This window comes from Lingula anatina, chromosome 1 (genome assembly GCF_051362555.1).
Source record: "Lingula anatina isolate TDL-2025a chromosome 1, LinAna3.0, whole genome shotgun sequence".
NCBI lineage: Eukaryota > Metazoa > Brachiopoda > Lingulata > Lingulida > Lingulidae > Lingula > Lingula anatina.
The window spans coordinates 41,463,178-41,480,655 of record NC_141767.1 but is presented as its reverse complement, the minus strand read 5'-3'; the positions used below and the strand labels follow the sequence as shown (position 1 = coordinate 41,480,655).

Below are 17,478 nucleotides of genomic sequence, written 5' to 3'. Positions count from 1 at the left end.
TTAGTGGGTTTGTCTGTGGAGAGCATTACGCAAAAAAGAAATAAGTGGATTTTAGTGAAATTTTCAGGATAGGTCACAAATTGCCCTAAGATTTGATTTTGATGAAGATCCACTGATTAAATTAAGTAATTTATTATTTAAAGATTTTAATGAAATTTTCAATTAGGTCAGAAATGGGTCGGGTAAGTAATGATTAGATTTCGGTTATGATCCATTTATTTATCAAATTAATTATTTAATGCAAAAATTTTCAGGATAGGTCAGAAATGGACCAATTTTATGAAATTTTCAGGAAAGACAGAAATGGATTAAGAAAGAGATGATTAGATTTTGCTGATGATCCATGAACTAATTATTTAATTGATTTATAAATAAATAAATAAGTAATTACTTATTTGTCTTGGCAGAGGTTGTGCTCCCCGAGTGCTATTCAGGTAATAAAACTTTTTGTCTGAGAGCAATCATGGATAAAAATGTACTAATACAAACGCTATTTTATGTACAAAATTAAAAAATAAACTATAAATTTCTTCGTCTTAGACTGATATATATTTCTAATCAAAAAATTATCACAAACACAAATTATCCTCAATGCAATCGAAATGTGCAGCATGGATGCCATAAAAAATAAAATGAACTGTATTAAATACAGAAGAATTACAGTCTCTCATTTCCTTGTTGATGGCAAACTCCAATACCATATACATAAAAACACAGTTACATAAGGAACAGATCGCCTTTTTTTATTTCAGTTTTATTATGTGTCTACATTTTATTGCTGTGATATGTAAGAAATATATGACCTAATGGTAATGAATCTGCAATCACATACATTATCACTCTATTTTGATTCTCTACAGTCCTGAGGCGAGGCAGTGATTATTGTAAAAATCGGTCACACAAGGCTTGCTGCTATCCAATATTAAAACAACTATGTGGAAAGGTGGGGATAGGGTGGGTTTTTACTTTATCCATATTTGACCTTAGCCCCCTTTCCTTCTAAAATAAAATCATACTATAACTAAACAGTAATTTTCATAATAATAAGCATCATAATTTGATTAATTGTAAAAAATAAAATGTCTGGATATCAAGTGCATACATGTGCAAAATTTTTATAGAATTTAGGAAAACCAGTGTTTGATATGTGAAGTAATCATTTCAGAACAAATACATATAATGATTAATACCAAATGTATATATGATTATCATAATAACAATAATGCAAAAATTAAAATATATTCTAGATCAGCCTATAAGTACTTATTGATCATATGTAAAATAAAAGTTCTGTATATGAATAAATCCAATAAATACTCTAAAATACAAATGTATTCAGTAGTGCTGCACCACTATATACTTTGGCGTTTAATAAACTTATCCCATTTTAGCACCTGTTAAGCATTAAAATTAATCATATGGCACTTCTTTTTAGAACCCAGTGTCTCAGTGTCCTACAAGCCTTGCCTGAGCATTCAATAAACTTGCAATCTAAGAAAAAAAAAACTCACTAAACTATGAAAAGAAATATATCAATTCCATATAAATTGGCATAATATACATAAGAATATTCTTCAATGATCTTTGTGTGTCATGTGCATGTTATAGAAGACTGGTCCCCTAATGCAAACTTCCCTATTCCAAAATATGTTCTTCAACAAACAGCAAGTGATAGTACTGACTATAGGACGAGGTAGACCTAAGAGCATATGGTGACAGACAATTCTTCAACTTTTTTTCATACATTTACTGTCTTTAAACTTTGCATAGCCATAATATAAATGGTGCAGTCTTAGCAGTGATAATGTAACCTTAAGCCAGAGTTATCTCCCATTTAGTGCACAGTAATGGGTGGGGTGTTGGTCTCCCCACTCCCTCCAGCATTCAGCGGAATCCCTCTCTTTGGGATGTAGGGGGTGACACGAGGAACCATCTTGATGCAATCAATGATGGGACACACTGATACACAAAGGGTGCAGCCTGAAACACAAAACAATGAGTCAACTTCTTTTGCTGGTCAGCAAAAACAGTATAATGACCAGTAACTTGTATGTCAAACAAGATCTCACGAGAGGCAATTCCATTTCAATACTGACCATCAAAAACAACATAATAACTTATCCTTTACAACTAAATTACACACAAGACATATATTACAAAATGACCCAATGTGCAATAAACATGATGTATATCTGGCCTAAGTCTTACCAGTGCAGTCATCTGTTACTTTAGGCAGATGAGTCTCTGGATCAAAGGTAATGGCCTGGTAACCAGAGTCATTACAAGTCATATAACACTTGCCACAGTTGATACACATCTCCTGGAACAGAAATTATTATGTGTCAGAAAACACGAGTCCACCACTCATCTCAATGAGGATAACTAATTGAAGGCGGAGAAATTAACCTGTATTCAATTAAGGAATGCTATTTTAATCACCTGTATTATACTGGCCACAGACTGCTGCTTGTTGTCCAGATCACTGTAAGCACCAATCATGGGAAGAGCTTTGCCTATCATGTCCTGTAGTCAGAATACATTATATGAATAAAAGGTTACACTTTAAATAAAATATTTTGAAGAGATCTATGGTATAATGAATTATAACATCTAACTTTTTTTAGTATAGATGTAGTCAACTGGACTACCTAATATTATTCTAAAAAGACTCTCTACTTTAACGACTGAAATTGTGTTATCTTGTAACTTCTCCCCTTACTTACTTGAACAGTGGGAACTGCTCCCTTTGGGCTGTTTGCTGGTCTGATAGGTGGTGGCAAAAACTCCTCATCCAAAAGATCAATTTTCCTCTTCTCCTCAGCAAAAACTGACATCTTCTGCTTCTTGTAAGGACCAAAGTTAGGCAAAGTCTGAGGATCAAAAATGGAGTATTAGACACACAGAGTTTATATCACAATACAAGTATGTTCCTCTCATATGATTTGATCAACTGACAGGGGTTGCAGGCTGGTAGTGTGGTGATGATCACCTTAACAGCATTAAGACATAGCATGTGCATGAGTGAGCATGTTGTCTGCATGTGAGCACATATATGTGTGCATGCATGTATATTACCTTCCCAATGATGTCTGCCACCTTCAACACAGGTTTTCCCAGCTGGTGGACAGGGGTTGGTGGACTTTGACCTTCCCAGTCCTTCAGATCCAAGCTCTGTAGATACAACAGGGCTTTCAATCCAGTAACATAATCGTCAATCAATGTGAAGTCCTGGTTCTGGACAGCACTGCAAACCTGGGGACAAATAAAAAAGGTGATCAATAATCATTATATTATACCCAGTATACAACAGAATACTGACAATTATGACTTAAACTATTTGCTAAATTTCTATCTCTTGCCAAGCCATTTCTAGACTAAAAGCAAGAATAGAGATCTCAATCTCTTTGTCCTAAAAGACAAACTCACCTGCAGTACTGATGCCCCTGCATACAAGAACTGCATCCCTGCATCTGCTGAATCAATCCCTCCAGTGGCAAGAATAGGAAAGCCTGGCAATGCATTGGCAATAGCGGACACAGCACGCAAAGCAATGGGGCGAATGGCATTGCCTGATACACCTCCGTAAGTGGTTCTCTTTTCCTTTCCAACACGTGGCCATCCACCAGCATCCATCTTTATCCCCATCAGACCAGATACAGTGTTAGTGGCAGTGACTCCATCAGCATTACCTAAAATAACATATAATTCATTGCAAATTTCAGAAATGACCGATTTATGACAATTGTAAGAGGATAAAAAATCATGCCCTTAGGTGTCCCCAAATCATCTGAAAATATAGCAGTAAAACATCCATTTTGATATTAAGTTATAGGTAATAGTTTTTCACGTTTTTGTATTAACTCATTTAATAAATCCATCAATACATACCTTCTTTAGCAGCTCTTGCTATGTCCACAATATTTGTGATATTTGGTGTCATCTTTGCAAAGAAAGGTATCTTCACAACACCGTGAACCCAGCGACAGATGTTACGAACGAGTTCTGGATCCTAGAATGTAAAAAGACAACCATTTATGACAAAGGACTGAAACTCCAATTATATTTTTTATTGTGGAAAAAAATCTAGTTTTTTTTTTTTATAAATTTTAAGTCCAGTTTTGAATAAATGGTTAACAGTGTCACCCTGCAAGCAAAAGATAATTATCTATCATTATGCCAGACCCAAGCCATGCACCCCTTTGTCATAAGGACAATAAGGGTAACTCACCTGTCCACATGCCAGGCCCATGCCACGCTCTCCCATGCCATGAGGACAAGATAAATTCAGCTCCAATGCATCAGCACCTGCTTCCTAAAAATAACAGACAATTAAAAATACAGTTAATGGATGTCATTTTTTCAATAACCTCATTTGTAAAATCTGCTATGTTCTAATTTAAGTATCATTCAGGGGAAAGGGTATAATGTCACAACTGAAAATATATACAGAGTGATTTGGGTGTTGTTTCTCACTTCATTACAAGTAATGCCAAAGACAATTGGTTATTACAGACCAACCCACCTCAGACATCTTAGCTAGCTTGCACCAGTCTTCCTTATTGTAGCTGCACATAATACTTGCAATGATAATCTGAAAACATACAAAAGGAATTCATTACATGAACCCCTACTATTTATTGTAAGAAAAAAAGGTTAATTTTTTATTGAATCTTTTATTCTATCATAATAAGGAGAAGTCATTACAATTTTTACATCAGCTTTGATTAATACAAACAGTCCTGCCTGCAAACTGTCAAGGAAGAGAAGTCCATACATACCCTATCAGGAAAGTCTTTCTTGAGTTCAGTGACAGTCTGGCACCAGTATGCAGCAGTCTTCTCACTAATCAACTCGATATTCAGGAAGGCTCCCTGTCCTGGACCATATATATGGCCAGAGGTGGTGCCACGAACAATTCTGGGAGACACATTGGTCACAATGTCCTAGTATGAAATGTGACAGTAAACATGGGAATGACACTGCATATACAGAAAACATGTTCTTTCTCCACAATTGGGATGACTTCAGATGTTCTTTCCTAAAATGTACATACACATATCTTATAAATTTCCCCCAGAAAACCTTATTATTGAAAATGAAACATAATAGAGCATTTTGTGACTTTACCTTGTCCAGTGCATATGTCTTTGTTAAAGCAAATCCCCATCCTTGTTCAAATGCCCTGCGTATCATGGGAGCACTGGTGGTTGGAGGAGCACTTGCCAGGCCAAATGGGTTAACAAATTTCAGCCCACACATTTCCACGCTGACATCCACCAAGTCAATGGGAGTGTAGAACTTGGGGAGTGCAGGTTCAGCTGGGATCAACACACCTGCCAGGGACTGTAATAAAATTGAGACAGAACTAAAAAAAGTTACAGTTATACTTGAAATATTGATAATATTACACTGAAATTAATGTATGAAGGAACAAATAAGAACTAAAGCTACAATTCATAAACTCAACAATCTTCTCACCTGCAGGTACTTATGTATGTGCCATGACGCTTGCTTCCCATCATTTGTAGACTCCACAGTAGTCTGAGCCACTCCTGCTAAATCTCCACCACAGTAAACTCCTGGCTCAGAGCATGCCATGCTTTCTGGATCCACTTCAGGGAGACCCCAGCGGTTGAACTTAATGGGTGACATGGCTTTGATCACTGAAACAGAATATGTCAATTCAACCACCTATTATTATATTAGTACTTATCTATGTATGGAATACTCTTTGCTGAAATAATTATTGGAATATAACAACTTATAAATAGCTAATCTACTCTAAAGCTGTGCCTCACCATCATCTTCAGTGAGTCCTGACCCAAATGCAGAGATGACAAAGTCTGTCTTCAGCCTCACTGTCTGTTCCTTGTCCTCCACCCAGTTCCCATCTTCATCCTGTTCAGTGCGGTAGAACTGCATTCCTGTGATTCTACCATTCTTCACTGTCACTTCAGCAGGGGCATGGAACGGGAGGAACTCACACTTTTCTTCCTTGGCCAAGTCCATCTGCAGGATGAATTGTCATGCTTTTTTTCACAAAATTAATATCGCCTCATGCAATATGTAGAATATCTTTCTAATTGGATAAATAGGTTGATTAAAAGAACACAATGGGGAGCTAAGATGGTCAAAAAATTTTCTGATGTCTATAACATCCATATATTCAACCAGCTGCTTATGATAGGGTTTATACAGTTCATGGATGAGAATAAAACCCACCTCTTCAGGTACAGCTCTGATGTTGGTGAAGCCCTTGCGGAAGATAACAAACACTTTTCTTGCTCCACATCGCAGGGCAGAGGTGGCACAGTCAAATGCTGTGTCACCAGCTCCGAGGACTATGACGTTGCCATGGAGACTTGGAAGCTGGGATTTACATGCACACATTCCTTGAAATAGTGAATTGTAATTTTAACTTTTTACCAAAGTTCACCCATTCCATACCACAATAAGAAAAGTAAGGGAAACTAAGATAAATCTAGTTTTCAGGGGGAAAATGTAACAGCTGTCAGCCTGATTGTCACAGGTTTAAGAGATATTCAGAACAAGCTAAGTGCACCCCGTTTGCTATCAACTCTAATAATATAAGATCTTGCTGCACAATATGAAATGAGAGCATACATGAAAAACTATTCATCAAAGTCTTTGTGCAATTAATTTTAATGTTTAAAAGAATACTGTATGAAACACTCCCTTAAAGAAATAAATTTACCAGGTTTGCTGGCAGCAGCTACTTTTGGGAGAAAACTTTTTGATGTGTAGAATCCCATGTCCTCTGTTAAACCATCAAATATTGGAATTTTCTTTGGGTTTGGTAAACCTAAAATTTCACAATTTTATAATGTATTTGAAACTTCAAATTTGTCTTATCAATTAACATATGTACATAACAATACAAAAAATTAGTGTCAATTTTACCAAATGTAGAAAGCAATATTTCGAAAAAAAAGTGTTTTAATAGTTACATGCCTAACAAAAAGAAAAGATGTTTGTTTTGCCAGATTTATGTGCTTGAAACAGAGAAAGAGAAATTACCCATTCCCAAGAAAATGACTTTGTATCCATCTTCCTTCAAGGATTGGATTGTGAATCCATTGGAAGCACTCAAAGGGGTGTCACACACAATCTACGCAATACATGTTATACAGATCAAAGAAACTGAAGAATGCTAAAATACAGGATTAATAAAATCACAATAAGACCAAAACAACAAAAGTGCGGAAATTGTTAATAAACAACACTGAAAGCTTATGTTATGAATAAAGCACACAGATATAAGGGACCGTTCACAACAAATTTTAGCAACTAGCTACTGCCCACTGACTCCACAGGGACATTTACTGAATGCAATCAGAATAACACTCTTCCTCCTGGCATTAAGTAGAATACACAAATGCTGGTGGTTGGAAACAAGATGAGGCATGTCAGTCTGTTAATCTAATTGCATTCATCAATAGTCAGTGTGCAGTAGCTAGGCCAAAAAAATTTATAAACTTTCAAATAAAATCTTTACTCAAAAAACCAAAATGTCATGTAAAGAAGCCAAGCTCCTATAATACCTTAACACCTAGGTCCCTCATGAGTTGAATTTCAAAATCAATCACTTCATAAGGCAGGCGATACTGAGGAATCTCAGAGGAGCTGAAAACAAAAAGTTTTCAAGGGAGTAGCAACCAACACCCGGGCCATGGAAAATACTTTCCTGTCCATGCAAAAGTACACTGCCAAATACAATGCTTGCACATTTTTCTCCATGCAATCCCCACCATGTATGAACCATTTTATAGCATGCAAAGCCTTGAAAAAACCCTTTCTTACAACCTTTTCAAAATGCATAGAGATCACATAAACCAAAGCACACCATATATTATTGTTATCAGAAACAATGCAAAAAAGTGCTAAATACTGCAAATTTTCAGAAACATATCTCACATCTTATTAATCAATACCTTAATCCACCGATATATTTCTGTTTCTCAAAGATGGTAATATCAGAGTATCCCATCCTGGCTAAGAAAGTAGCACAGCTGATACTTGCAGGGCCACAGCCCATTAGAGCAATCTTCTCATGATAACTGCTTGGTAACTGTTCCAAGGCTGGAAGGCTGGGATCTCTGATCTGGGGAATCTTCATGTCCTTGAACACCTAGCCAAAATATGGCCACAGAAAATATATGTTCATTTTCTCTTTATCAACCAATTAAAGATCCCAGGATTAAGGCTGAGAACAAATCAATTAATTTCTATATATATATATAACATATATTTACATCTATATAAATATCTATTCATCCATTATACATGCTTCCTTCAAAAAAGAAATTGTTATTGATAAAATACATTAATGCCTAAATAATATTCAGGTTCAATACATTTTTGAAAATCATTATAAATAAAAAAGTTTTTAAAATTAAAAACATTTCAAGCCTTTTTTTACCCAACAAGCAAGAACACTGGCTTTACCTCCACAGCAAACTGCTGCAAGCCCCCAATATTGATGGGTCCCTCTTCAGAAGCATACAGGTTACATCCACCCACACACAAGTCACTGGTTGGACACACCATGCCACAACTTAAACCCAGTGGGTTGTCTGACAGGATAGCCTTGGCAGCTCCATAGTAGTTCTGGAACATAGATTGATGACACTTACATATTTTACACCCTCTTACATAGCAAATATTGTGCTGAATGTCCAGATAAGCTGTGTGCACTTACTTTGTTGGCAATACTGGTGATGAAGTACTTGATGTCCAGTTGTGTTGGGCAGCTTTTCTGGCAAGGGGCATCTGCACATTTCAGACATCTAAAAAGTGCATCAGTAAAGTTTATTACATATTTATATGCAAATCATATTAAATTTACAATGAATACTGCTCAGAATGAATTTTCAACTTTGCCAAGAAAACTGAACCTAAGTTAAAAATTTAGTTGTACATCTTCAACACCCAGTATTTTCAAAACAACACCATCTGAAAGTAAACAGTTTGGGGCTTAGTTAAAACCAAAACCACACAATTTCCACAACAGCAATACTTGAATCAACAACTCATGTTTGTCTCAGTTTCTTCTACAAGATGTCATGATTAACTAAAGAAATTCAATAAATATACACTGCTTCTCTGTAAATTGGATAAAGAATTTTGCAGGTGGCCATAATTTTGGATGCTTTTGTTTTAGAATGTAATACAGTTGTTGTATGTTAACAGTGCTTTGAATGTGCCAGCAAGTGAAACTGCTTGCCAGTAGGTACCACTATTAATCACAGGGCTCTATGTACAAGTCAATTTTAAAAATGTACATGAACTAGCATGTGATAAGAAGCCATTATTACCTGGCTGCTTCTCTCAAAGCACCCCTTTCACTCAAAGTTGTGTGCTTGATGTCATCAAAGTTATTTTCCAGTGTTGAACATGTCTAGAAACAAAAAAATCCTTTTGTATTAAAAAGCAAAATTTCAGCATTCCAAAAAGAAATATATATAACAAAAATATATAATTATAAATAAATAAATTAATAATAAAAGGTACCATTCCGTAAAAATGAAAAAGAAAAAAATCACTACATATAAATTGCTTAAAGAATGGTTACTTGTTGTTCACAATCAGATGCTACCATCTTATCTTCCTTACCGAGCAGCCCTTCTCTTGGTTCCTCTTCCAGTGCTGCTTGGTTTTCTTTGTGGCTGAGGAGGACTTGAGGCTGGCATGCTTACTCACCCTGGGGTTCAGAGCAAGCAAGTTCTGAAAATTAGATAAAATGATAACAAAAATGACCAATAAGTACTATCTTCTTGGAAAAACTGGATGTCATTTTTAATGTTACAAAATTTCTACTTGCAGAAAACAAAACAATACAATTTTGTCTAAAATTCAACATTAAGGGGTTCCATCTGCACACAGAATTACATTGATGGTCAGCAATAGTCAATAGCAACAACCATAATTAGTTGCTACATAATTATTCATATTTCAATTATAAAGATTAGAATAGAGAAATATTCTTACAACTGCCATGCTAATTTTTTATATTGCTTTACCAGCAATGGTGCAAGATGTTTTATTACCACTAAATCCAAATATAAAAACCAGCTGAATATAAACTGCTAGAGCTTGCAACAAACAGAGATTAATGAGGCCCTGCAAGTGTGTTTCTGGTTCAACTTAATGGCTGCAAGTCAACTTTGGGACAAACTAACGAATACAAACAGTCTTATCAGGGTTGATAAGGAGTTGCCAGAGTGCAGAAGCATATACATTTCCAACAACCAAGGCATATATAATATTTACTTATCTACTGAAGCCAATGATAACTAGCCTTTCTATTTCCATTCCTTCAAAATCAATTATTAAGTTCTTATAAGTTACGTCTCCTTCTAACTTCAACAACCTTTTGCTCACATAAAGTTTGAATTATGAAATATCTCAGGAACTGACCGGTATAAACTGGAAGGTACCTGTAACTGATTAGAAATGTGTGCAGATAAAGAATGGGAGGTAAGCTTGATGAAGCCAAATTGGGGTTATTTTCAATTCCTTGGTTGGAAGATTATGCAACATGGAACACAGCCACATGTCTAAACACACCTTCTACACCCAAATCTGAATGAAATTAGGCCAAAATAATACTCAAACAGAAGTTTCATATTAACTTGTTTTCTACAAGTACAAGAAGATAAATAGCCAGGCAAGTGGAATTGTTTAATTTCTCCATTCCCACATCAGATGCTTAAAGGTCAAGGCTAACATTTGAGATGTTACACTCACTCTGATTTCCTATGCTGATTTTAATCAAACATTTTACACATGCTTTAACACAAAATAATAAACACTCAATTCCATACTGACAAAAATCCAAATTTTGTGACCTAAAGAAATATGAATTAAAACAACTCTTGCAATGTTTAATATTATTATTTTCATCCATTAGAACCAGCTTATTGTTTTAAAAATATTATAATTATTATGTACAAAACCTCATCAATCTGGACTTGTGAATATTTAATTTGCATTTAGACTCCAGTAAATGTAACATATTTCTTGCTGCAAATGAAATGATATGGATATGCATTATTTATCTGAATAAATCTGCAACATTTTTATTGATAAAAACTATTTTCTGGGTCATTTTCTGCCTCTGGCAAACCTGTCTGGTATTCTCTACAAATGCTGAAGAAGGGGCCAAACAGGTGCACATAATGCAGTAACTTAGGGGATACCACTATGCACATTGAAAAAGGTAGAAAATGAAATTGATAGTAATTATACATGTAGTGGTGTTAGAATCAAAATAAGAAGCCAATGACTCTCAAGATGTATCTAGCTTTTTAGATACCAGCTACAGTGCACAGTATACTGTACTTTAATCGAATGCTGGAAAAGAACTTAATTGCATCCTAGCATGATATGCTTTTAAAATTAAGTAGGTCCCTTCTATTGTGTAAACTAGTAAACAAAATTATTGGCCTTGTACATTACATTACATGTACAAAATCTTACATGTGGCTTAATTTATTAATCTTCAAAAATCAATTCATTCCAATGCAAATAAGATGTGAAATAATTTTATAATAATACACAAATAAAATAATAATAATAATAAATCCCCTTAAAGGGATAATAACTCTTCGTATGAGATCTATATTTCACAATAAAAACCTTGTGAATAACTCATAGAAATATAATTTATTCTGTTTTACCACAAAAACAGCAGTTAAAGCTATTATTCTGATATCTGAACTTGTCTTTAGACTACGTGACCTCCATTGATGTCTATACTCTGTTAAAATCTCTTAAGAGATTTTAACAAAAAACCAAACTTTTTAGAAAAAAACCAGGGACTAACTTTGAATGTAAAAATGGATTCATTAACCATTGGTAAGTATGGGAAAATTGTTGTTTACTCCAGGAAAATTCATTTTTTGGCCGAAACGAAGAGTTATTATTGCTTTAACTTAAATCAGATGTTTAAATTTAACTTTCAAAAATGCTTTTCTGCTGAAGGCTTTTGAATTTTTAGAAATTGTCCCCAGCAGTTGACTTAGTTCACGGCCTTACTTGATACTTATATGCACTTAACGCGGGCGCTGACCCTTAGAAGAAGGTTTCTGAATTTTTTAGAAATTGTCCCCAGCAGTGAACTTAGTTCACGGCCTTACTTGATACTTATGTGCACTTAACGCGGGCGCTGACCCTTAGCAGAATCTAAGGTAAAGTCTGAGGTAAACATCGTACATGTAGGTTGCACAGAACATGTTGTAGCACAATAACCGTTTCGCGTTTTAACGATGCAGCAGTTCCAGCAAACGCAGTCACCCACTTGAAATATTTTTTCTTCTTTTTTTTGGTGCTATAATTTCCAAAAAGTTTAAAATCCATCAATACATACCTCTATATCTGCAACGTCCCTTGTTAACTGGGCCATTAGTTCGGGTATGTAGGATACTGTAGATTATTATTACCGTCACCCGGAATGGACGTTATGTCACTAAAATCTAAATTGTAAATATTTGTAATTATAATCAAGCCAAAACATATAAAAATGAGACTCTTCCGTATTATATCACGTTTACAAACATTGTTGCTACCTGAGTTCGGTGCCGTTCCATATTTTAGTAATAATTCTGAGACATGCCGTAGTAGCTACAAATCATCACATTGTAGAACTTCTACTGTATACTCTCTTTAAATTTTCACAAACTATCAGTGATGGTATGTTAGAAATATAAAAAATAAATATTATTACTCTGTTTCTATATATTGATCACAAAATTCTAACAAGCGGTGTTATATTTAATAAAACATTTACAAGGTTTAGAGAGTAAAGGCTTCCTCGTTGCCATGTGACGGACATCGAGCGGCCAAGCTGAACATAGACACATGGTAATCGATACTTTACGAGATTTTTGCCACTGACAGATGTATCAGTCAGGGCGATTGGGGGCCTAAAGAGACGGTCTTTATTTAGTCCATCGTTGCAGGAACCACATTAAACAAGTAGAATGGCAGAGAAGAAATACAAAGGAGCTCCCTTCGGGACACAAACAGCAAGGTACTGATTTCTGTAGGAGATATACAGTAGCAGTAAGCAGTAAGATAGAAATGTCTTGCATTGAAATATGATGTATAGGCGATTTTGTCCTTGACCAATGATACGAGGATTGTTGAACGCTCTGCACTGGAAGCCTTGACAGACATTACTCTGATGGTTATTGTGAATTTGTCTTTAATTACCGGTAATTACACGCACACGCAGACGGTCAGGCAGACAGACAGACGAACAAACACACACACACACACACACACACACAGAGAGAGAGAGAGAGAGAGAGAGAATAAATTAAATAAAGCCATTTAATAAGATGTTCATTATAGTTTAAAAACATAATATCTCACGGGTAAACAGCCTGCACCACAAAATTAATTATAAATCCATCAAAAAATATCTGTGTACATGATATGTTTAATTCATTTCATATTGCATTCTAGGTTTGATGTGTCTGCTGTCCATCCTAAGAATAAGATGCCTGGTACTTTCACTCAGACACCATACTGCAGAGTGTCCATGGAATCATTGGTAAGGGAATTTTTATGTCCCTTATGTTTCATGATTTAGGACAATGCTATTCTTTTTTTACATTTAAAGTTTACCAAAAGCAATTTGACACTAGTTATTGCTTTCCAATTGATGCCAAAATTATATGTAAAAAGCTTGAATATATCTATATTTCTATATGTTAAAAACATGTTTAATGCACATTATTTTACTATTTTTAATACAAATAGTTTATTAATACCTTGTTTTTGTATATTTTAGAACAGGACAAGAGGGCCTGGGAAATATGCTGTTGAAGTTGGTGGTTTCTCACCCAAGTCTGTGGAGGAGAGAGCATCTGGTCCTGGCTGGGCAAGGCAGTATGAAGTACAAAGAATGGCTGCAATGCCACATCTACTGCATAAAGAACAGTGGGAACTAAAAAGACTTTTGGTGAGTTGTTCTTTTTTTCTGTTTGTCTTCTCAAGTGGCAAAATTATGTTCGTACAGTGCTTATGTACAATTATCGAAAGTGAGTAGGAGCAAATATATTTATTTATATTATTTATTTATTTTTTTATTTTTTTTTTTTGAGGAAAAATACATTTTGGCAGGAAAATCTCATATAAATTAGGAGAATGCATGATTGGTGGTGTTGCTGTGATTTTGTCTAATTTTAATTTTCTTTAAACCTGTTCTTACAGAAAAGAAAACTTGCCCCAGGAACATACAATATCAAAGACTTTTTGGAAACATCAGATGAAAGACCAAGAAGTATTTATGGCATTTGTGCAACGAAAGAACCAAGATTTAGAAATACTGTCACTGTAAGTATACATAAAATGTTTGTATGCACAAAGGTGCTGTTAAATGCTGATTAAAAACCATCTTTGATTTGCAGATGATATGGTTCAATAATGTCTTGAAAAAATTATCTGTTTACAAATCATATTTCATATCATATTTGCAACTTATGATTACTTTCATTGAATTAATAAATTGAGTTTTGTGATATCTTGAACTGGTTATTGCTTGATTAAAAAAAACAACATATGATTGATCTTGCATATGATACATCATTTTATATATGTATAGAATGCTACCCCTGGTCCTGGCACATATGGTATTGGGGGAGTTCCACATGCAGCCTTAGAACAGAAGGAAATGGCATCCACAAGTACAGTAGGAATGCTGGATGCTGTGTCCTCTATGCCAAGATCATTGCCCTTAGTGGTCAGTATTTTATATTGTTTTATATTAAGATAATTGTTAAATGATGATTACTTGACTGCGTAATGTAAATCATTTTTGAACCCCTTACGCTGCACCTTTGTACCTAGAGGTATTTTTGTTTTTTTATTTTGGATATTATTTTTACTTTACTCATTTTACATATCTTTCACCCACAGGGCTCAGATTTAGGACCAGGTAGTTATAATTTTGAAAGCTTCACAAAACAGCTTGAAAGGAAAGTGACCAGTCTTCGTGGACCATATGATCTTTTCTCTGGACAAAGAAATAAGCCAATCACCACTGGTCACTTGGCAGTACCAGTAAGTCATTGCTCACTTTGCATCACAGTCATTTAAAACAATTTCATAATAATACTGATAAATGTATATATTATATAGATACAGAGCATTTTGAAAATGTTCATAATTATAATCATCTGTGTCATATGTTCTTTTCTATCCAGACGTGGCATACACTTGGCCCTGGTCAGTATGATTTGAAATCATTCGTGGATGACTGGGGAACTATACATAAGAAGAAACATGGAAAGATGGGCAAAGTGCAGCAGCACCCAGACAAACCATCAGAGAGAATACTAGTTTCCACCCTGTCACAATGTCCAAAAGAAATGGTAAATTTTCAGTCTTTTGTAATTAGGAAAACATACTCATAGTAAGAGATATTTGAATATGTACTCAAGTATTGATCATCTGGTGATGATCCAGGTTAAATAAAGATTTTAGCATAGTACTGAAGTCTGTTAGATTGTGTGTTATTGCTGTGATACATCCCAACTATTTGAATCTTTGTACTAAAAAGAAAAAATGTCTAAAAATTAATTCATAAATGACCCACAACATCACCTTGTGCTACATGTAATTTTTTTTTCACGTGATGTTTACATTGTAGGGTGCCCCTGGACCAGGAGCTTATAATGCTAAAGAAATTTCCAAGCCTCAGGCTCACAATTCCCCTGGCTTCTTGTCATCTGCTAGGAGAGATGACAGAATGGCACAGAAATTTTTCACACGAAACTTTGTGAGTTTTACTTTTGTCTGATATTTTTGATATTGTACGATTTCAGTAGCTATAAAATGTAGTGAACTTTGTTTTAATATGCAATAAAATGTTCCTTTCATTTTGTTTCTGTTAAAGAGCACTGTAATGGAACTTGGATATGACCATAAACATAAATAAATAACACTTAAATATGTATAATATGTTTATATGATTATGTTTTCTCCAATGTAGAATCCTGTTGGTGCAGGTCGTTATGATGTCCAAAAATGGGAAGAGGCACAGCATGTAAATGGACATGAGAGTGTATTTAAATCAAAGTCAGGAAAAATATCATTGAAGAGGGAACAGTTCTTAAAGTAAGCATTCATGTTATATTGTTTACTCTGTGAATAGATCAGTGTGATTTATTTTATTTTCAAACTCAAAAAGTGAGTTGTTATGCATTTCATATCAGCAAATTGCTTGAAAAAGGTGGTGCCTACATTTGTAGTAAAGAATCTGTAGTCATGCTGCTTATGTTATTTACTGTAATCTCTAACCAGAGCACTTTTCTTAATGGGCTTTTCACACTTACCTTACAGGGAGAGGTTAAGAGCCAAAGATGTCCCTTTAAAGGAGAGAGTATTTATCATACCGCCAGAGAAGCCAGACGATTACATGACCAAAACAGATATGCACATGCAGTTTTCAAAAAAGAAGGCAGTAACTGTTGCATAAGCTGTGGGACTGTTCACAGTCCAAATACTGTTAAATGAACTGATGGCGGCAGATAGCCATTTTTGGGGGTTGACATAGAATGGCGTGGATTGAGAAATCAAAGCTGCCTTCTGCTCAATATGTACAAATACAAGTGCATGCACTACTAAATAGGTGGTCAAAACAGGCAAAAAGAATTACCTGAGAAGAGATTTTGGTGACATTTTTTATTTCAAAGGGATATAAAAAGGAACTCAGTTCTATGCTGCTGAAAGTAACCAATGCATTCCACAATATTTTTTTTACAATATTATTATGTGAATTGTGGAATAATTGAATCTCTTTAAAACCACCGATGTGAGCATGACAATCTGCATGAAGAATAACACAGTCATATAGTGTTGGAGTAAGTAATATTTTGCTCAACAGTTTCTATTTTGCTAGCTTTTATCTACTTGTATCATTTGATAATTCAGTTTTCTGTGATAAAAGTAGCTTGTGTATATATAAGTATATATATTTCATATTTTGCTAATGCTATATGTGCTCAATAGGTATCTCTACAATTTGTTTCGTAAAATTATGACTTCAGTTGTTCATGAACTTGCCTGTATTTTTCTAGTGGTTTTCTGCATTGCTCAATGTCCTTTCCTTTGAAACATAATCATTGGCATTTATTCTGTTGCATAATAATAGGAAAGGAACTTTGTGCAATTATCTTTGATGCTGCATAATCAAGATTTCAAATTACAACTGGCACCTTTGTGCAGCATATACACTGGTTTGCATATGCAAAGGTATGGATTTGCTTCAATGTGTAAATATATCGAGGCAAACTAATAAAACGTAGTAATCACTGGTATTTTGCATTTCAATGTTTTAAAATATAGAAGCTTCATGCCAACTTGCCAAGAGTTTCTTCTAAAACTTTACACCACCACATTAAAATTTACCTTCAAAGGCAATTATTGCAATTTTTCATGGTTTTTGTACCA

The 17,478-nt window shown here is 34.8% G+C and overlaps 2 protein-coding genes across 2 annotated transcripts; one reads left to right on the top strand and one right to left on the bottom strand.

The window, feature by feature from the left end:
- Nucleotides 1–722: 722 nt before the first annotated feature.
- Nucleotides 723–12,593, bottom strand: LOC106175633 (dihydropyrimidine dehydrogenase [NADP(+)]). The gene is made up of 23 exons (XM_013557737.3): nt 12,389–12,593; nt 9,634–9,744; nt 9,336–9,418; nt 8,720–8,807; nt 8,467–8,628; nt 7,953–8,149; nt 7,563–7,644; nt 7,039–7,129; nt 6,716–6,823; nt 6,223–6,392; nt 5,799–6,009; nt 5,479–5,663; nt 5,128–5,343; nt 4,779–4,943; nt 4,523–4,591; nt 4,229–4,312; nt 3,889–4,009; nt 3,427–3,689; nt 3,076–3,252; nt 2,724–2,870; nt 2,440–2,523; nt 2,209–2,320; nt 723–1,980 (listed from the first exon to the last, which is right to left on the bottom strand). The coding sequence occupies exons 1-23, from the start codon at nt 12,422–12,424 to the stop codon at nt 1,835–1,837; spliced, it is 3,108 nt and encodes a 1,035-aa protein (XP_013413191.2). The 5' UTR covers nt 12,425–12,593; the 3' UTR covers nt 723–1,834.
- A 229-nt stretch (nt 12,594–12,822) lies between these two features.
- LOC106175621 (ciliary microtubule-associated protein 2) lies at nt 12,823–17,345 on the top strand. Its single transcript, XM_013557710.2, has 10 exons — nt 12,823–13,051; nt 13,489–13,576; nt 13,817–13,987; nt 14,239–14,361; nt 14,630–14,767; nt 14,944–15,087; nt 15,231–15,398; nt 15,677–15,805; nt 16,019–16,143; nt 16,369–17,345. The coding sequence occupies exons 1-10, from the start codon at nt 13,002–13,004 to the stop codon at nt 16,502–16,504; spliced, it is 1,272 nt and encodes a 423-aa protein (XP_013413164.2). The 5' UTR covers nt 12,823–13,001; the 3' UTR covers nt 16,505–17,345.
- The last annotated feature ends 133 nt before the right edge of the window (nt 17,346–17,478 follow it).

Coding starts and splice junctions, on each gene's coding strand:
- LOC106175633 (XM_013557737.3), bottom strand. CDS start 12,424: ATGGCCCAGTTAACAAGGGACGTTGCAGATATAGAG. Junction 5,664..5,798: donor AGGACTCACTGAAGATGATG/GTGAGGCACAGC, acceptor ATTCTGTTTCAG/TGATCAAAGCCATGTCACCC. Junction 3,253..3,426: donor CAGGGGCATCAGTACTGCAG/GTGAGTTTGTCT, acceptor ATTTGTCCCCAG/GTTTGCAGTGCTGTCCAGAA.
- LOC106175621 (XM_013557710.2), top strand. CDS start 13,002: ATGGCAGAGAAGAAATACAAAGGAGCTCCCTTCGGGACACAAACAGCA. Junction 13,988..14,238: donor GGGAACTAAAAAGACTTTTG/GTGAGTTGTTCT, acceptor CTGTTCTTACAG/AAAAGAAAACTTGCCCCAGG. Junction 15,399..15,676: donor CACAATGTCCAAAAGAAATG/GTAAATTTTCAG, acceptor TTTACATTGTAG/GGTGCCCCTGGACCAGGAGC.